Source organism: Chanos chanos, chromosome 5 (genome assembly GCF_902362185.1).
Source record: "Chanos chanos chromosome 5, fChaCha1.1, whole genome shotgun sequence".
In the NCBI taxonomy this organism is placed as follows: Eukaryota; Metazoa; Chordata; class Actinopteri; order Gonorynchiformes; family Chanidae; genus Chanos; species Chanos chanos.
This window is the reverse complement of record NC_044499.1, coordinates 49848315-49869109: the sequence shown is the minus strand read 5'-3', so window position 1 is coordinate 49869109 and position 20795 is coordinate 49848315. Positions and strand designations below refer to the sequence as shown.

General features: G+C 42.5%; 3 protein-coding genes across 6 annotated transcripts in view; 2 read left to right on the top strand and 1 right to left on the bottom strand.

Moving 5' to 3' along the window:
- The window catches only part of stxbp4 (syntaxin binding protein 4), a 34550-nt gene extending 33167 nt beyond the window's left edge, over positions 1–1383 (bottom strand). The window contains exon 1 of the mRNA XM_030775148.1: positions 1322–1383. Within this exon, the coding sequence (XP_030631008.1) occupies positions 1322–1383 (62 nt within the window). The remainder of the gene's footprint in view (positions 1–1321) is intronic.
- Positions 1384–2589: 1206 nt separating this feature from the next.
- Positions 2590–7212, top strand: cox11 (cytochrome c oxidase assembly homolog 11 (yeast)). 3 transcript variants are annotated; one of them, XM_030774116.1, is made up of 5 exons: positions 2590–2649; positions 3262–3628; positions 3936–4091; positions 6218–6343; positions 6597–7212. In XM_030774116.1, the coding sequence occupies exons 2-5, from the start codon at positions 3320–3322 to the stop codon at positions 6777–6779; spliced, it is 774 nt and encodes a 257-aa protein (XP_030629976.1). In that variant the 5' UTR covers positions 2590–2649; positions 3262–3319; the 3' UTR covers positions 6780–7212. The 3 variants fall into 3 exon arrangements, with proteins under 3 accessions (XP_030629976.1, XP_030629974.1, XP_030629975.1); XM_030774114.1 differs by having other exon boundaries at positions 2593–2649; positions 3254–3628; XM_030774115.1 differs by lacking the exon at positions 2590–2649 and having other exon boundaries at positions 3144–3628.
- A 1336-nt stretch (positions 7213–8548) lies between these two features.
- The window catches only part of rab40b (RAB40B, member RAS oncogene family), a 12307-nt gene continuing 60 nt past the window's right edge, over positions 8549–20795 (top strand). Inside the window, exons 1-6 of one of the 2 annotated variants that reach the window (XM_030773987.1) lie at positions 8549–9339; positions 13809–13869; positions 16068–16128; positions 16793–16870; positions 17659–17824; positions 19761–20795. The exon at positions 19761–20795 is cut by the window's right edge and continues 60 nt beyond it. In XM_030773987.1, coding sequence (XP_030629847.1) covers positions 9168–9339; positions 13809–13869; positions 16068–16128; positions 16793–16870; positions 17659–17824; positions 19761–20032 — 810 coding nt within the window. In that variant the 5' untranslated portion in view covers positions 8549–9167 and the 3' untranslated portion in view covers positions 20033–20795. Of the gene's footprint in view, positions 9340–13808; positions 13870–16067; positions 16129–16792; positions 16871–17601; positions 17825–19760 lie in introns of both variants that reach the window. The other variant, XM_030773986.1, reaches the window with a different exon arrangement.

The following is a 20795-nucleotide window of genomic DNA, read 5'->3' as shown; positions in this document are numbered from 1 at the left end:
TTTTGTAAAGATTTTTAAAAGATTTTTTAAGATGAGGTTTATCAGTCTATCTATGTGAGTTGTTCCAAGAAAGGTCCAGTTATGAATTTAATACCAGAAGAAACAACAAACAACAAGCACATACACAACACAGCTGAATTAGTGGCCATCCAGTCGCACTGACTCCATGACAAGGGTATCTAGTTCATGGGATCACTGGGTAGTCCCTGCCTAGGTTCATAAAGAGGTCAAGAATAACATCACTGAAGCAGACTACACTGCTGTTCACAAGGGTTTGACCTGGTTCACAACCCCACCCCACCCCCCACCCTTCCTCAAGGTAAAGAGTCAATCTCTCAATTAGGACAAAAAGTATGAGGATAAAATACAAAAAGCACTCTTGCATGGATGGTTTGGTAAGTTATACTTCTTTTTCCTAAATCCGTCACAGGTTACTGAAACTGTGCTCTATTACATGTTTGAGAAATAATAAACCAATCATGAGCTGAAAATCTTTACAACTCTGGACTCATTCAGAAAGAAACGGGTGCTTGCCATCATTAAGAGTGAGAGAGAGAGAGACGGTGTGTGTGTGTGTATGTGTGTGTGGATGTGCATATGTGTGTGTATGTGTGTGTGTGTCCCAGGATATGAAGCATTAAACTGATCACTTAATTCGCTCTAATCTGTTTTACCTTCCACAAGCCATGTCAGGAGGAGTGAAGAAGAGCTAACTTACCCCCCTCAGACCCCTGCGGTGTCACCTGCCGAACAGTTTCTGATCGACCGGAGCCTAGCCCTCAGCTTCCAGACCATCTTTTTACCATCTCAGTTAGAAAGCAAACAACAAAAGACTATCTGTCCTCAGACACATGGCCCCTGCTCTCTGCTGGAGTAAAACGAAGCTAACTGTTTCATCTTATTAAACCTCATTAGCACAGAGTATGAGTGGTAATCCAGTCAACTTGAACTTGTAAAATCTCACATTCATCTCAAATAATTTTGCTTTTGGTTTTTTTTGTTTGATTCAAATAGGAATCAAAAGAACATCAGGTTTTTATTTGTACTTCACACAAACAACAACAACAAACAACAAGAACAACAATAATAAAAATGCACTGAGTGCACGGTGTGTTGACCGACCGGATCACCTGCCCTCTCAGAGCACACGTTTACCTCACCGCACAGTTAGTTCACTACCAAAACAGCAAGTGTGCAAATGACCAACAGCAAACATCTGTTTAAAGCAAAGCAACTTTAAAGAAAAGCCCCTAAAAAGCACAGACCGGGAGGCTAAGGCTACAGGCACGCTCTGCGGCAGTGAGAGACAGATTATACATACCAGTAGAGCAGGGACAGCCCATCAAAATGCTCTGCCTCCACTGACTGAGGAAGTAATGACATCTCACATCCAGACGCTATTGCTGAAATATTATAAAGGCACCCCCGTCACCAAGTGCAGAGAGAGAGAGAGAGAGAGAGAGGGAGTGAGAGAGAGAGAGAGAGACAGCAGTTCAAATCAGGTCGGTCTCGGTGACCGAGAGACAGCAGTCTGCCCAGACGGTGACAGACACGCGCTTACCTATGCGTTAATCTCTCCTGATACCCTTCTGTCACATGGTGTCCTCACTTCTCCTCCCTGCGCTACTGTTGATGTTTCTCCCTCTGGGAGCACCTCACACCCGCCGCTCTGCCGTGATGTGTCACAGAAGAATGGATGAGTCTGCTCTTTGATTCACACATGTTTGAGAACTGTTCAAAGAGACAATTCGATGGAGTGACGAATATAAATTTAAGTGTCTAAACTACTGTTTTATGTAGTTTATGACATCTCTCTTAACAGACCCATTTAATAAAAAAGAGCAGCCAGTGTATGTGGATAGAAAAAAAAAAGAAACTTGGAAATAACAACTGTATTAAATGTAAAGTTATCCCTTTAAGTTATATGCCATTCTCTCGGGAAGTTTGGTTTACGAAATAACTTGTACATAAACTATTTGCATTTGACATGGATCTGATGTGACCCTTACCTTTAACTCGCTAAGCATCTCTTTGCACCCTGAAGGCTCAATATGCATTAGCCATATGGTCAAAACTCCACTGAACCAACCGGAGTACTGTGTAGGGTTATTACGATTCTACTGATATCCATATCTAATCCTCTTAGAACAGTAAGACAGGTCCAGGGATAGAGGCAGACGTTTGGTTCAGAACAATGCAAGTGTCGGCGCTCTGACGCTTACCCAATAAAATGAAGATAACGCTGAACTACGCTAATGAATTTTAAGAAAAAAATGACTACGCTCAGCTGTGTCACCAATTAAGATACCCAAGACAAATCCTCGAGTTTTTAAAAAATTTGCCAGGAGAAAACCTTATTTTAAAAGAAAAGAAAGGAAAATCAATTAAGAAAACGTTCAAGATTTCATCTTAAAGAATTAGATCCACTATGAAACGCTTGACTAGCAGCGAAACCGACAGTATACAAATAATGGTTTATAACATTGGTACTTCGTCTCGAATTGCTGCTGTCTGTGCGTTCCGCGTAACAGGAACCAACAGCTTGATATTTTGTTTCCCGGGGATGATCATTACGTAGGACCATAATGTTGCAGGTTTTGTAACTTCCAGTTGAAGGGTGTCTATACATTGCTGTATGAATTAGATGAGGTAAGGGCTGTTTATCTTGTCGACATTCTGACTTTGACTGTATTTTGAAATCGCATATAGCGAAGTCAAATTAAATATTTAAGGCAAACCCATAGCTAGCTTGTAGTTACCAACTGTGAAGTTTTTTGACTTCAACGGTCCAATAACTATAAGAGTTCTTTTCACGTGAATGTAGGTATTGTCAAAGGTTTTCAGTGTTAATCATTACTTTGTCAGTCAAATATTTCAGACGTACGACAAAATGAAATAGATGACACATTTATTTGCCCTCTTTATCATTTTATCATTGAATAACTGTAACCGGCTGTGCTGAATACCCAGAAATCTTGCAACATAATTCAGGTAGTGTGTTTGCATGAAATAAATAGGACAATCGGGGTTAAAGGTATTCGCCTAAAGCAAGAGAGCCTTTGTAACGGTAACCCTTAACACACTGTTTCTCTGCGCGATTTGAGTTCAGCCAATGAACGTTAGATTTACGGGTTTACGAAAACTTGAAATCGTGTAATTAGACGTGTAATCGTTTGTATGGCGATTATACAGTGTCACTTCAAGTCTCCTATTTTCCTTACTCATTAAATGTTTTTTTTTTCTAACCCTTTAGTACTCTAGGGACGTTGTGGAGACGGGATTTATTTGAACGGACTCTAATAGTGTAACTTTGGCAGTGATGCCTTTGCCTCTCTTCCTCCGCGAGTGCTGTTTGAAGCGCTGCGTTCAGCTTTCCTCCGTTGGGTACGTCAGGAACCAGAGTCTCCGGAATCTAAGCAGTTACGCAAGCCAGCTCCTCGTGAGGAGAACCCCTCAGCGCGTCTTAACGCAGACGCGGGGGGCTAAAACCCGCAAGAACACCCACAAACAGCAGCAAGACGAGTGGAGGAAGAGAAACAAGACAGCTCTCACGTACATAGCGGCAGCCGGAGTGGGAATGATCGGAATGTCGTACGCTGCTGTGCCCCTCTACAGACTGTACTGCCAGGTATGTTCACGGAAAATGTGACTGGTGCACGCTCTTGTGCAGTTTCCCCCCAGTATACCCTAAAACCAGAAAAAAAAACTGTGTAAATTTCAACTTTAGTGGTTCTCATACAAATTTATTTTGGCCTTGTTCTGTCAATCATGCACACATAGGCCAAAGCTGCTCTTTTATAACGAGTATATGAATAGTTGTGCAAAATACAATAACAGTGTTGCTGGGATGGCTAGTGCATAGCCAGTTAAGAGTACTGTCCATTGATGCGTGATGTATATTGACTGTAATGATAAGCTCTGCATATCAATCTCAGGCCACAGGACTGGGTGGAACTGCTGTAGCAGGTCACGACACGGAGCAGGTGGAGATGATGCAGCCAGTTCGAGACCGCGTCATTAAAGTCACTTTCAACGCTGACACGCACGCCAGCATGCAGTGGAACTTCAAACCTCAACAGTCGGAGATTTTTGTGAGAGACAATCTTTCTTCAACATTTCCTCAGCATTTTCTCATTTAAATCCAGTTTCCATCAGTTGTTCTTCAGGCACAGTGGTACTCACTTACATACAAACAGACAGTACACCCTGTGGAAAAGGTTTCTCTTTTACATTTTTGGCCAAAAAAAGGAAACGTATTTGTCATTTCAGGACTGATAGATAAATGCTTAAATCTTACTCTTAAAACTAACAATCAAAAATCGTATTTTGCATTCATTTGTTGTATTCAAATCAACAGAAATGCACTTGAGCACATGATCAGAACATCATTACAGAGAAGTGACTTGCAGTGCACTGCTTTAATATAAACATTAAAAGCCTGTGGTCTGATTTAGTATCAAACATTGGGGTGCGTGACTACATTATCCCCGAATCAAAAGCGCTCTCTACGGCTCTCAGAAGAAAGACTGTTAATGCCTATGGATTTGGGAACGGTTTTAAAGTCGTTTTCAAGCAGTGTGCAGTAAATCACTCCACTGTCCACAAGATCATCTTCCAAAAGAGAAAGTTTTAAACCACTGGATATGTATCCAGGCCAGGTCATCCCACCAAACTCAGAGCTAAGAGCTGACGAATGCATGCTGCAGGAAGTCTCTTAGAATCCCAGGATATTGTCAAGGGATTTACAGAGAAGTCTTGCCTCCGTCAGTGTCCCGGCGCATGAGTCAGCCATCTGAAAGAGACTGCATAGCTTTGCCCTACATATGAGGTCAGGAAGGGAGAAGCCTGTGCTATTAAAAAAAAAAAAAAAATTACAGACGCACGACTTAAGTTTACCAGACAACCCAACCCGGGGTGAGGACCGGGACTGTTAGAACAGTGTGTTCTGGTCGGACAAGACAAAGGCAGAGCTGTTTGGCTACACACGCAATGCCAGACATCATTTCCCAAAAGTACCCACGCCAACTGTAACTACAGTTAGATTTGTGTGAATCCTTCCACTGGGTTGTCCGCTGTGAATCGTATGTCGCTAAGCGATGTAGCACTCGTGAGAGGAGAGTGCCCTTTATCTGACCCCCCCCCCCCTTCTGTGCGGGCACATGACCATCAGTGACCACCTCTGAGCACAGGGGAGAGAAGGGTTTTGGTCGACTCACCTGCCCAGGGGAACAGGGCGGCCACAGTCAGGAAGAGTGGCACAGCTAGGATTGGAATCCGAGCCCTTGCAGACGTAACACAGCAGACCTTCATTGGACTGTTGTTAACTTACCACAGTAATGTTCCAGAATCTTCCATAAGCTGTATGTTGTGGACGTCTGGTGACTGGGTCAGCCATGGAATATGATGGGGGGGGGGGGGTCATTGAGTTTCTGACAGAAACAGCCATTGCCACATCAGGACCGAAATGCTTCATTAAGACAGTTGCTTTAGCTTTTATTTGCACTGGCATTCGTCTCGTCCTGTGACACGTTGAGTGGACTCTCACACACATGCACTCTCAGATGCAATCTAAGGTATCTATGTGCCTCATAAACTGTACCATGTGACATGTAAGCAAGTGGAGCTGTTTTGACTGGAGTCCCCCTGAGGTCTCTTCTTGTTGCCACGGTAGCCCAAATAATCTGGGACTCCGCTCGCCCTATATATCTACATACCATAATAAGGATGATGGGGTAATAAATGCATTAGGAAGTCAGGAGTCTCGTGTCTACAGGAAAACGTCCTTTCAGCCAACTCTGTCTCAGGTTTATTCAGGTTTTCCCTCCGTTTTCATTTTTCAGACACATCCAGACTTGAGCCTGCGCTGCTCTACGCTTGAACTGGTCTCGATCTGCCCGTTTGAACTTTTTTTGTGTGTGTGTGTTCTTAATAAAAGTTGGGGGAGTTGGGGGAGGGGCTGTTTAAATTGGATATGGACAGCTTGTGTTAGCTTGATGAGAAAAAGGGATAGACTATTCCCTTCCATAAATATAAGACCTTGTCATGTTAAGAATATTAAAAAATCATTTTTAGGGCTTTTGTGTGAACGCAACAGTGTTGTGTCACATGTCCTCCCCCAGACCCCAGCAGATTTACTGGACATTTAATTTCATGCTTGGAAGCAGTTTCTGGGTGCAGTCTGCTCGATGTAATATTTTATTGTGAAATAATCTTGCAGGTCGTCCCAGGAGAAACAGCGCTGGCGTTTTACAGAGCCAAAAATCCCACGGCTAAACCGGTGATTGGAATCTCCACTTACAACGTGGTGCCATTTGAGGCAGGGCAATACTTTAACAAGATTCAGGTATGCCAGTCCCGACTGTCAACTCTAAACGGTTTTCGTCAATAGCATCTTTCAGAAAATTCATTTTGTACAGCACACGCACATTCATTTATAACATAGTTCTTCATGAAATAGGACATTTCAGTTCATCTGACTGCATTCACAATACATATGTGTGTCAGTGTTCTGTAGTTAATGTCTGTTTGACAAACTGAGTGTGTGACCAGCAGGTATTTATTTATTTACTAACTTATTTATTTGAAATGTCTGGCAGTGTTTCTGCTTCGAGGAGCAGAGGTTGAATCCCAACGAGGAAGTGGACATGCCCGTCTTCTTCTACATCGACCCCGAGTTCGACGAAGATCCAAGGATGGCACGAGTAGACACCATCACACTCTCTTACACCTTTTTCGAAGCTAAAGAGGGACAGAGATTACCCATCCCTGGATACAGCTAAACGTGGAGCTATAACTGTACTTCACTGAGACACTTTTTCTGTCTGTCAAGCAGACACTCTGGATAGAGGGGTTTATTTTTTTTTTTTTTATGAGTCACAATACGTTGTACCTCACGACTGGTTGTCTTATAGGAATCTGACTCAGTCTTGACCCCTGTGACATTTCACCAGACTGATAACAAAGGCTGAATAATGTACCTGAGGAGATTGTATAAGATTATATCATTAGGCTGTCTGGCTGTTTCATATAATGCTTTGAAAAAGGTAGTGAGAGCAGACATCAAAAGTGTAAATGCATTTTTTCATAGACACACATGCACACACAACAAACCCCAAATCATCTCAGATGTCTGTATGTGTGTTGCACAGCTATATTACTCAAAGTATGTTTATTGTAAAATCTCTAATGAAGATGACTTAATCTGAAGTTGTACTATCCATGTTCTGTGTTTTAATTCACTGTTTATTGTGTATTTGGGAGATTTTTTTTTTTTTTTAATTATTTCTCAGATGAAGGAAGTGGTTAAGCGATTTGATATTTATCATACTTGAGGAAGATAATGCTTTTTGCAGCTTGTATTACTGTCAGAGATATGATCGCCTTTTGAAATACTGCCGAGAATCAGACTTGGCACTGGTGTGGTTTAGACCTTTAAACACAACGGGTTTCTTTTTTTAGGATTTAAAAAAAAAACCACGTGACCAGTAAAAGGGACCCACTGTCCTTACAGTCACGATTAACGATGTTGAAACACAAAAGTAGTCTTCAATATTTATATGTAATACTTCCCCGAAGCCACTAGGGGGCGAAACTGTCACGCGTGTTCCCAGACGATTAGGCAATGAAATGAGCGAATATTGTGCAGGAAAACGACCAGCACCATGTAGTGGACAATAAGATTAAGCCTTTAAAACAGCGCGTGTCATCAACACATTTTTGTCGTGTGATGTTACACAGTTCAAAAAATTAAACCTGTGCTCTGGACATATGATCTGAATCAAAACCAACGCGCTCTGCTGTTTGGATATTACGCAATTGACGCGAACCAGAGCCATTTTCCCTTATATAACGTATGATCAGATCTCAATGGCACTTAAATAAACAAGGTTGCGCAATGCTGATGTGTTCGCTTAAGGATAACGCGCTGACAAAAAAACCGTTTTTACATTTTTGCCCTGGCCTTCATCTTTAAACATTACGAGGGACACAGCGTTACTCTCGGTAGACTGAAACCACTGGCTTTAGTTAAGTGTTAATGAGTCCATTTACTATATTTTTGAAGATAATAAATCTTTTCACTCAGTTTGCAAACGATCTTATACAATTAATGTAAAACCTTGTTTTCTCGGCGTTAGGCAATAAACTGAGGCCATCTTATTGATATTTGGATAATGGAACATATTTAAGCCACATATGTTAATTAACGTTTGTAGACAAACGCAGGAAAACCCTATCCTTCCATACCCTCACGCTTTGTGCAGCGGGCGCTACGTCAATGTCCGTGCCCCGGAAAACAACAAACCCGACCACGTTGGACGTTTGGACCAGTAAAAGTGCGTTTTAGCAGGATTCTGATACCGAGTCAGATAACAGACGCTTGGTGCCATTAGATCAGAGCGGAGTGGTGAACTGGCACTGACCTGGAGTCGGTGCGCACAAGCTAACCACGCCATCGGGGTCTGACAGTGCTGTTAACCACACCCTCTTCTGAATCAAATGGGCATTTATGGATTTTGACGGACACAGTGAATGGCTACTAAAGAAAGAGAGCTGCCCTAGCAACTCCACGGAGGAACCAACCATAAGCGAGCTGGGGGCGAATTTGCGTTTTCTGTGAAGGCAAGAAGAGCGATCTTGTAAATTCGAAGGATCTGTGCTCACCGGACCTACTGACTCAATGGCTTTGAGGAAAAACAGAGCGATATAAAAAACGAATTGATACAGGACCACGCGTCTTCAGAGAAGGATTAGCGAGAGTGGTCTTTGTGCCTCCTTCATCTCACACATAGGCTGTCGTTTCTGCATGACACGGGAATAGTTTCCAGACCGTTAGTGGTGCCTGCACTCGAGACGACTGTACTGTAAATGCTTATTTGCATTTAATATGACGTTATCACGGAGCAACCTAACTAAGCGTCGCTAGGGTTGTAGTTAAATACGTGGTCTGATCATATCTTAATGCAATATCTCAACTTCATTGTATACTTGGTGGCTCATTCATTGTAAGGAATTTCTTTGGGATCTTCAAGAATGTTGGAGGGTTAGTTGAAATGACAGTTTGGAGTCTTGTCGATGCTAGATTATTTAGTTTGACAATGACAGTAAAAAACAGGGACATGTAAATCCCTTAGGAAAATTTAGGAAGTGGAAGTCAGTGATGAGCCATAATGGGGCATCGTAGCGAATTATCAGCGAGGATGACCCACCGAAGTAGCCCCGCAAAAGCCTACGACTTTCTTCTGAAATTTCTTCTGGTGGGTGACAGCGACGTTGGCAAAGGAGAGATACTGGCCAGTCTCCAGGATGGAGCCAGCGAGTCACCCTATGGATACAATATGGGTAAGTATCAGTCAAACCCACGACTTCACCCAGAAGTTTTACTGTGCGCCTCTTTGATGACTACACAATATTTGATTTTGTTGTACGTCATTCTTTATTCTGTTATCTCAACTCCTACTGACAGTAAACATACAAGAGCAAGACCAGACGTGTTATCACACAATCGGTTACATAAATACGGCCTATTCATCAACGTTATCGTCTTGATTTTAGCCGTGGTATCTCTCAACAGGGAATATGCTGTCTTCTCCATTACATATCAACAGAAATGGCAAACGCTGTTGGCTTGTGATGTGTTATTACTCGTCTGAGTTCAGTCTCATCTTGCCAACTCCTCGGCCCCACAGTGCGCGCATCGGTTTGTTGATTTTCTGCAAAGTGTGGTCGGAGTGTGTGTAGAGTTATGGGAGTGCGGTGCACTCACTTTTGTATCACTCCACGGTGATATTGTGCAATCTCAGTTTTCTACGAAAGTCCATGTTTTGTGTTGATGAACAAAACAAAACTAGCAAACAACAACCAAAGTTCAAAAAGAAGCTGAATGATTTTCCTGATGGATTTTTTTAAACGGTCCAAGTAATGAATATGTTTTTAAGTTTGTTCAGTTGTCAATATTTGTTAGGTATCTTAATATAATCATTAGATGTAATTACACATTCCACAAAAAAACACAAATGCACATAACGTGCACAGAACTCAACATTAATAAGTCGAGTAAAGTCATTTCTCACTTTATTCATGAATCACACTGCCGACTCTCGACAATTTATCAGTGTTTAGATCACACAAGTGAGAGCAATCCGGGAATGTGTCTAATTAAATGTGAAAATACCCTTCTTAATACCTGGGGTAATTTTATATTTATATGAAATGTGTGTTGAATTGGCTGTTTTGCAGTACTGTAAAGCTTAGTCACTTTATCGCTGAACAATATAGCGCTGTGATGTTTTGGAAAAAGTTTTTCCCCTCGAGACAGAATCAGATGTGGAGAAGAGCACAGGAGAGGATCGCGTAGGAAAGACCTCACTGCTAAACTGCTGTTAACATCGTACAATTTCAAGCACACTCTCCTAAAAAAAAGAAAGAAAAGAAAAGAAAAGAAAAAAAGATACAGCAACCTCTGTTTAACCTGTCTACCTAACTCCTCCCCTGAGCACGTGAAAAGTGAAAGTGTGTCCATTTTTCAAGAAAAGAAGTTTAGGGGTTTCCCTCCATGGCAGAAATGGCGCGATATGCTGACAGATAGGGTTTTTAGACATTGATATATTGACAGCCCACTAACTGTCAGGTTTTCTTCTCTTTCAGTACCCATGCTAGTTTCACTTTGTGAATAGCATGCAGCTCTTTTGGCTTGACAGCTCACCTCTCCGTCCTCCTGTGCCCGTTGGGTGTGTGTTTTTGACCAATTTAAATTCAGTGAACCAATTCAGTAGTTACATTGAACACTGGTCAGCTGAAACATGACACTACCCACATGATACTAAACACCAAATCTGGCCGCCTGGTTAGAGTCCAGTTGTCAGGTATCACTGAGGCATGCTGCTTCTTTCTGGGATTATACTCGAAAGATTACATTACAGTCTTGGTATTTTGATTAGCAACCCTGTCATTAGTTGGATGAAGTGATGGTTGCCAAAGGAAGGGCTTTTGAAATGGTAAACTTCCTGTTTACTAAAGGGCAGAGATGGACAGAGAGTTCCCAGTAGTGTGTGTGGATCATCAACTCTTTGGCTAAATGAGGTCTACAGACAGAATGCTGTGATGGAGCTGCTGCTAGTCTTTCGGCTGTCTCAAGACAGCGCTCACAGTTTTATTCACAAAAGTGTTTTGTTTTAAATTTCCCCGGACTAAGACGGACAAGGACGGAGACGTTAGAATTTTGTTTTGAATCCTCTGAAGTGGCGTCTCATCCGGAGCGACACAGGCGTTCGCTGTGGCAGCTCTGCGTCTTACGGATCAGACCGAGTCAAACGATATACACACACATTCCAAACCACACAGGTTCTTCATCTGAAGTCAACAATACACAGATTCAACATTATCAAAAAAAAAAAAAAACCCTAACAATTTTACCTGTTATGGTGTATTAAGCAACACACATTTTTTTATTAAAGTAACTTTTTAATTTGCCTTCTTAGATCTTCACTGACAAACGTCTGATCTCACGTCAGTATTAAAATGATATTCTGAAAAGCAGAAACAATTGGGCTGTAATTACATTACAGGGCTGATTATGAAACCATTAAATGCAAAAAAAAAAAAAAAAAAGGCGGGAAAATCATTTATTTAGTTGTAAGGAAGGATTGAAAAGAAGACGATAGCAGACAGAGAAAGAAAAAAATCTCATGCCTGAAGCTAGACTGCTGTGAAGCTGCCAGCCAGCAGAGGGTTGTATTGTGATATGTGAGTGTGTGTGTGTGTGTGTGGGGAGAGATTATTATTACTACTGTCATAAAATGTTACATAACCCCCCCTCCCGGCTCTGCGGACGCGCGAAAAGAGAGGCATTGCAATAGGGAAATGTGGATGCAGCCAAGCTTTGTTGGCAGTAAAGGACTGGAACATCTGAATGTTTATCTAAGCACTTAAAGGCGCCTCTCTGGCCAACAGCGTGCTTAAACACAAGGCCCGAATGATGAAGGGAGTGTTTATTGAGTGTTGACTCCGTGCGTGATCTCCTCCAGTTTTAAAGGGGACGGTGAGGGGTAAGGCTACAACAGCAGGTCATCAACAGCCAAACTAAAACGCGAGAAAAACCGAAACGGAGTCGAGCGATCGGCACGCGAACGACCGTAGCCGGGATCGCCGTGAGACCGGTTACAGGCCGCAGGTCTGTCTCGGGTCGAGGTTTGTCCGAAATATTCGGTTTGTTTTATGGGTGAGCTGGGTTGCCTGTTGGATGTGTTTATGACAGGATCCTGGTGGGCCCGAGCATTCCTAAAGCCTGCTGGACTGAACGCAGTGTGTCACAGCAAAGGTTAACATAGGCCATGGAAAAAGCCAGTGAACCTAAACAGCCGGCGGTCATACAAGGACACAAATTCTGCCAGTCATAAATGGCATTCGCCCGCAGCAGTTTTGTAGTGAGCATTAAATCGCTGCTAAGAGTACAGGAACATTTTTTTTTCCTTCTTCACTGTCTCTCGTATTGGTACTGTGCTGTTTAAGGAAAGAGAACATTTCTGGATAATTGTACGTGGAGACGGAGAGCATGTTGGTGTGAAAGTGAAAAAAAAAAAAAAAGAACGAAAAGAAAAAAAAAAATCCGTCAGAATGAATCAGCGATTGCCCACTCAAACAGGAAGACTGCATCCTACAGCAAATGGCAGTAGTCAAGATCTGGCACAGTATAACGCTCACGTAATTGACTGTGGTTGAATTTGAATCAAACAGACAGTCCGCTGTCAACAATGCTGTGTGAAAACCAAAAAATTGATATGATGACAACTCAAGTTTAATATATTTTTTCCCCCTGTCAGCTAGTCATCTTTCCCCTTTTTCTGTCTGTGTATCTTGTCATTCTCAAGTGACAGCCTGATCATTTTATGGCCCCTGGCCCTTATTAAGATGGAGCCTCTACGTTGGAATTTGTATATTTTAACAGTTCAGGCTTTCTGCCTCTCGCTGACTCACAGGAATGTGTGACAGTCAGGAATCACTAAGGAATTATCAGAGGCCTGAGTACTCTCTCTCTCTCCCTCTCTTTCTCTCTCTGTTTTTCTCTCTGTCTATCTCTCTTTCTCTCTTTCTATGTTTCTGTCTCTCCCTCTCTCTCTCTCATTCCCTCCCTCCCTCTCTCTCTCTCTCTCTCTCTGTCTCTCTCTCTCTCTTGCTCACTTTTTTGGTACACTCTCTCTCTCTCTCTCGCTTGTACCCTGTTTGTCTCTGCGTGTGTGTGTGCATGTGTGTGTGCGTGTGTGTGTGTGTGTGCGTGCATGCGTGTGTCGTGTGTGGAGTCAGAGACCACACAATCATAACACCCACATTTCTCCTCTAGAGGCCTGTGACATCACTGGTTTCAGAAGTGGGAACAAATGCACTGAGCGGCGTCCTTTAGCTCCTCAGTCACTCGTCAGAACCGCAGCACGCTGTTCCTGTTGTGTAACTATCATCATACTCCCTCTCCAAGATTGACGTTCAGTTGGAATGTTCGGCGAACGTCCCTGCTTCCCTCTGCTCTCTCTCTCTCTCTCTCTCTCTCTGCTCTCTCTCTCTCTCTCTCTCTCTCTCTCTCCCTGCCAAATGAACGGTCTGTTTTAACAGCACTCAGAAGCTTGTTGGCCATAAATTACACATACGCTGATTAGTAATACATGTCCTCTGGAAGTTAAACGCTTCTTTTATTCTCTGCCCCTGTCACTTCCAGTTTGTTCATTCGGTCCTTTGAGCTCATTAAACCGGCATTATGACAGCTTGGGCAGAGGGAGAGATGGTTAAATCATTTATTTTTATTATTTTATGTTCCTCAGGAATAGACTATAAGACGACCACCATTCTGCTGGACGGGCGGCGAGTGAAGCTTCAGCTGTGGTGAGTGTAGCTGCACTCCTAAGGACACTGTAACAGACTTGACAATGAGGACTTTTTCAGAAACACAATCGACCTTCTGTTTGGTTTAAAGTCGCAGCTGGCTCCTCTGGGCTGGCTCTCTGAGAGGACGTATATGACGTGAACCGTCTTTTGTCATCAGTGCACAACCCCCCCGCCCCCCCCCCCCCCCCCCAAAAAAAACAACGGGGAGATATGTTTATAGGGGTTTAAAACAAACAGTGCTCAGATTCTGGAAAGCTCTTCTCATTTTTGAAACTACACAGCGCAGCCCTCCACAAAGCAAACTACACTGCGCAGACCTGCAGCAGAGCAAACCACACTGCACAGACCTGCAGCAGAGCAAACCACACTGCACAGACCTGCAGCAGAGCAAACCACACTGCACAGACCTGCGGCAGAGCAAACCACACTGCGTAGACCTGCAGCAGAGCAAACTACACTGCACAGACCTGCAGCAGAGCAAACCACACTGCGCATACCTGCAGCAGAGCAAACCACGCTGCGTAGACCTGCAGCAGAGCAAACCACACTGCGCAGACCTACAGCAGAGCAAACCACACTGCGCAGACCTGCAGCAGAGCAAACCACACTGCGCAGACCTGCAGCAGAGCAAACCACACTGCGCAGACCTGCGGCAGAGCAAACCACACTGCGCAGACCTGCAGCAGAGCAAACTACACTACGCAGACCTGCAGCAGAGCAAACCACACTGCACAGACCTGCAGCAGAGCAAACCACACTGCGCAGACCTGCGGCAGAGCAAACCACACTGCACAGACCTGCGGCAGAGCAAACCACACTGCACAGACCTGCGGCAGAGCAAACCACACTGCGCAGACTTGCAGCAGAGCAAACCACACTGCACAGACTTGCAGCAGACCTTATTTACAATAAAATGTTCCAGTCTCTGACAGCCATTTAAAGACATTGTGTTAACTAGGATTTTTCAATCCTGGACTATGAAAGTGGATTCCTCCTCAAGTTTGTTTAGAAGACCAGAGCTGACAAGGCCATATGAGTTTTCTTCTTAAATATTTTTAGAAAAAGACTCGTTTTCTTAGAATAATTTCTTAAGTTCCCCCTGCTGATCAAACTCCCAGATAGGCACACAATGTCACAAGACTCCAGATTTCAAGATACTCAAGATGGTTTAAAGCTTTTTTTGTAAACCTCAAAGTAAAGCCCACGATAAATCAAAGAGTACCAAAATCCAGGTCTGTATGACTGATGTCCTGCTGGGTTTTATGCTAGCCAGCCACCATGGCCTCTCATTGGCTGCTGGTTTTCCTATCAGCCAGCCACTCTGGTCTCTCATTGGCTGAAGAACGCTGACATCTGTTTCTCAGGTAACTGACTTTTGCCATTCAGGACTCTTAATTTGGACACCATTGCAATAAAGCTATCTATAGCGGTCCAGTGCAGATTACCTTGTCTGGTCCTGCTGTGTAGTCATAATCTGTTTCAACAGTACCTTCAAATAGAGCGAACAAACAACTACAAACCCTGCCCGTAAGGTAAATCCCGAAATATATACGTGAAGATGTCCTCTCTTTGTCTTGACCCAGTCGATATTAAATTATGAATCTGTACTCAGTGGATGAGTACAAACCATGCACGCTCCACGTCTGTTCATTATCAGACGGCCATATCTCTCTTTAGCATGGTGTTTGTGACTCATCCTCCTCTCTCTCACTCTCTCTCTCTCTCTCTCTCTCACTCCTACCCCCTCACTGCCTGCTGCTCTGGTACCATGACAACAGGTCAGCTGATCCCCCAAATGTGAGCTGATGTACAAAAAAAACAAAAACAAAAAACAAAACAAAACAGAAAATCTTCTCAACAAGTTTGGAGTGAGAGTGAGTCCAGTGAAAGTGTCAGCGTAGTCACAACATGGCAGAAACGCTGTTTGACACATTTGGAAAGATGTTTTATATCTCCTGACTGTCCTGGACTTATGTATGTCCACCGTTGGGTTTTGTAAATCACAACAGGAAACATCTAATAAAATACTTATGTTTTAAGTCCTTGCTTACAACAGTGTGTGGTTGAGTGGCTTAGCTGCTTTGTTTAAAAAGCATCTGAAATGTTTTTTTTTCACTCCCTGTTACTCTGAGAAACCTTGAAGTCTTTTTTTTTTCATTTATCTAAACTGATATCTGTTTCTGTTGCTGTTTCAGGGACACCTCTGGACAAGGTCGTTTCTGCACCATATTCCGTTCTTATTCCAGAGGTGCACAGGTATGTGCGCTCACATCTTTTTGCTTAAAAAAGAAAAAAATAAACCTACAGGCTAGTCCATGCTAAGGGAAATTATATTCTCACAAAACCCCTCCACGAAACCCCTCCACGTGACAGGAATTGTTCACGTGTATGTTTCAAAAAGTTGAAAAAAAGGACAAAGAGCGACTTTGTAATGGAGATGCCGAATGGGAATTTGACTGTGAAGTTATTCTAACAATCCCGTGTTTTTCATCACCGCGGCTGAATACCGCACCCAGAGTTGAGCAGTTCCTGTTCGAGCGAGTGGTATGCAGCCCAAGTCTGGGTGGGACGCTGCTGTTCATCTGACATTTCCTACTTGTGCACCGAACAGATATCAAAATATCAAAATAACATCCTCAGTGTGTGAGAGAGCCAATGCTGTATCGGCACTGCACTCTGTTACAAAAGACTGGCCAATGCCTTGTCCTGTGTCTTAGATGGAGAGAGTGGGGATAACATTTCAGCTGTTTGGTTGTTTTTTGTTTTTTTTTTATCATAATCGTTCCAATGACGTATTTGTTTGGAAACTTGCTCTTAATCGACCGTATAATACCACAGCTAGCTGTGAAAATTCGTTTTTACTACAGCGTGGAGTGTGGTGTATCTTAACATATGAATATTTGTCTTTTTTTTCTGACAGGGTGTAATCCTTGTTTATGATATTACAAATCGCTGGTCCTTCGACGGCATCGACAGATGGATCAAAGAGATTGACGAGGTAAAATCCGCGCTTAAAACATAAACACGGCCCAAAAGCCTCGCGTGAGGCTCGACTCCAAGAGACGGAACAGCTGTTTCTTCATATTCACTCGCGTTTAATGGTGATGTGTCATGACGTCCCACCTGTTCTATTGGATCATTATCAGTAGTTTTGAGTCAGTCCAGTGGTTGTGCTATGAAACACCGTGTGTGGAGAGATGCTGCTATAAAGCAGTTCCTGTAACTGGGGATAAAGTCAGTTGTTATGTGAATAAGATGGGTATGTTGTCCTCGGACAGGGGAGGGCAAACCGGGACACCCAAAGACGGCTGTGCTGGTGGCGTTCTTTTTTTTTTTTTTTTTTTCCTATGACCCCAGAGACCAGACACTGAATGAAATCAATGGACTCTCTGATCAGTGCAAGCATTAACACAGATTAACCATGTGAAAAATCATTGGAGCTTGGTGACAAGATTTGCAAAACCGAAAACCAAAACCACAGACTGATAACCAGTGTGTTATAACCACCCTGACCAGTTCTTTCTTTGACAGCTATTGCCTTGTACTTGGGCTGAACAGAGGAGAAGTGCATTGATAAGAAGGGCTTAAGTTAATTACACTCTTGGTCGGTAACAATAACAGGAAACTGATGGAAAACTGGGTCTCACTGAAAACAAAGAAACACAGAACTCAACCGTCCTTCAAAAACAAAAACACCGCGTTCACCGCCACGCTGTGTTCTTTTCCCAGCATGCACCAGGCGTGCCCAAGATCCTGGTGGGGAACCGTCTGCACCTGGCGTACAAGCGTCAGGTGAGCACCGAGAACGCGCAGGCCTTTGCCGAGCGACTGGGAGTGACGTTTTTCGAAGTCAGCCCGCTGTGTAACTTCAACATCACCGAGTCCTTCACGGAGCTGGCTCGAATCGTACTGATGCGTCACGGCATGGAACGGCTCTGGAAACCCAACAAAGGTACTGCTCCCTCTTCAGCCAGCTGTATTTCAAAATATTTATTCAAAATGTAACAGTCAGTGATGGCTGTTAGTTCTAATATAGATTTTTTTTTACATCAGTTCAAGTTCATCAAGATGTGAATATGAGCAAAATTTAAACCGGTGAAGTAATAGTACTTTTCGATTATCTTTTGAGTTGAATTTAAAATAATCAGTTAACATAGAGTTGAAAACAGGTCAGAAACAGACTGGGGAGAGATTCTTCTCTTTTCATATAAAGCTGTGGAATGTGATCTCCGAGCAGATGTATTGCCTCTGACTAAATCAATACTGAAACCGGCCACAGAAATGACAACAATGAAAGAAGGTTCTGTCAGAGCTAACCAGAAATTACACCCAAAGAATGCACTGTGTGCCCGAGGAATGCAAAGACCTCAAGCCCATCTTTATTAGCGAGGGAGACATCTAGTGGTCACATGTGGAATTGACAGGCCTTTGCAGATTACTCTAAACTCTCAATGCTGAATGCTTTTTAGCTTAAGTTAAATTGTTAGATAGAAATTTATGGAAGTCAATTTAGGTGCATTTGACAAAGTAAATAAAAACTGGATTAAAACTAGTGTAGACTTTTAGCAGAGAATTAAGACATACATGTTTTGTCTGTAGTTAAAATCTAAAGCGATGTTCTATGATTGTTCTGTTTAGTTTGAACTTTCTGTGTTTAAGTTTGCAGTGCAACCATTGCTGTTGTCCTCAGCTTTAGTTCAAAATTGTATCTTTCAAACTAATAGAAATAACTTAATTATATAAATATATGAATACAAGTAAGGTGAAAATATTTGGTTTTAGAGATTACAAACACCAACCCCTGTAGAGTCCCCTCTGATCTCTCACACAATGACATGAATAATTGTTAAAAGTTTATGAAAACTGTACTAGTGGTTGTAAATTTGATTCATGTAGTACGTTCCCTTTTACGATCACGATTCTAAAAGTGCTTCACAGGAATGAGGGACGCTGAAAAGGCCGTTGATGTTGACGTAGAAGTAAATATAGGGCAAGTTAAAATACATAGTGTGACGGTTAAAACTGCTCAGTTAACCCAACTAAAATCAAAATCGCAACGTGGCCACGTACAATTACTAAATCGCCAAGGACTGTTTAATTAAATATGTTAAAATAAATACATTTGTGCCGAAACCGTGGAAAATACTCTTATATTTAATGAAATATGTTTACGCTGTGACCATGTAAAATACTCAACCATGACAGCTGTTGCCATGACAACACACTGATTGTTTTTATATTAAAGCTTTTAATTATGAATGAGAAACTATGTGCAAAGCCTCTAATTTTTTTTGTAATCTTTGGATAGTAACCGCTGAGGTGGTCTGTTATAGGAAACTAATGGACATAGCGGAGGAAACTCCACTCCGCTTAGCATCGTGGAGTTCTTAGCTTCCACCTCATTCATAATTGTCCTTTATCATAACACTTTAGGTATGAGACAACACAGAACTTTATGATGAATGGTTAAAAAATAAAAAAAGAAAGGTCCATGCAAGTGGAAAAAGACACAAAAGAAAGCCAACCTGAACCAACCCAAACAATCACTGGTCCTTTTGCAAGTGTGACGTTCTATGAGAAAACCTTAAAGTTATAAACGATCTGTACTTACTTATGTTGTAACTGAGTTACTTACCATCTGAACTGAGTTTCAAGAGATACTTTTTCAGTATGATTTTATGCCTTTATGTGTTTTAGACCCTCATAATTTATCAGCCATATTCCTTGGTCCATAGATCTTGCATCTAAATCATATCACAATATGATCAGAATCGGAATATGATTTTTTTCACCATATTGTGCAGCCCTACTCACAATAGATTAATATTATAACGATTCAGCATTAATGTTTGCTCTCTCTCTCTGTCTGTCTGTGTCTATGGATGTAGTGTTGAGTTTGCAGGACCTCTGCTGTCGTTCCATAGTGTCGTGTACTCCTGTCCACCTGGTGGACAAGCTGCCACTGCCGGTCGCCTTAAAGAGCCATCTGAAATCTTTCTCCATGGCCAACGGCCTCAACGCCAGGATGATGCACGGACGCTCCTACTCAGTTATCGCCAACAACGCCAAGAAGAGGGGCGGGCCGAAAAAATCCAAACTTATATACCCTCCGCTAAGCCCGTCCCAGAGCTGTGCCAGGACCAGCTGCAAGATTTCATAGCACCCAACCACGTTGCGTCTGCGCCCTCGAAACACACACCTCTGCTAGGTTCTGTGGCTAAAAGCAGTCGAGCAGGTCGTCAAACAAACGCCGACTACCCGGGACACGCTTAGAACAGCGCTAATGTCTGGTTATAGCCGTTCAGGCCTCCAATTTACACCAACAAGGAATTCTACACTTCTGTGTTTGACTGTATCCAAACGTGTTTCTGTGAAGAGATTGAATGGACACACATGAGAGATTTGTCTCAAAGTGCAGCTGAGCCGTTTTGAATATGTTTACAAAAAAAGAAAAAAAAAAGTGTCGTGATTTCTTTTTCTTTTTTTTGTGTGTGTAAAAAAAAGTGTGTTGATACTCGGTGGTACTGCATTTGCGTTTTTGTTCTAGCGCGCTTTTTGTGCGAGGCAAAAGAGAACTTGTTTAAAAGAGCACGTGAATTGCTAGCGTAGCTCTTTTGATAACTACATTTACGATGTTCTTCGATATAACAGCGCTCCACTACGTACCAAACTGATTATGAAGTCATACCAGCTCAATATTTGAATTTGACTTAACTCTGACACTGCAGGGGAAAATGACATGAGTAATGCACCTCTTTGTATCGTGTATTAATGAAGTGTCATTGTGTTTGATACTTTGTTGTAATGATGAATATTGTATTTCACTTTTGCCGTAACTAATATTGTAATATTTTGTATGTTTTCGATACCAAAGAAGTGAGATGCGATTGACTGAAAAAAAAGAGAGCATTGTATGAGAGGGC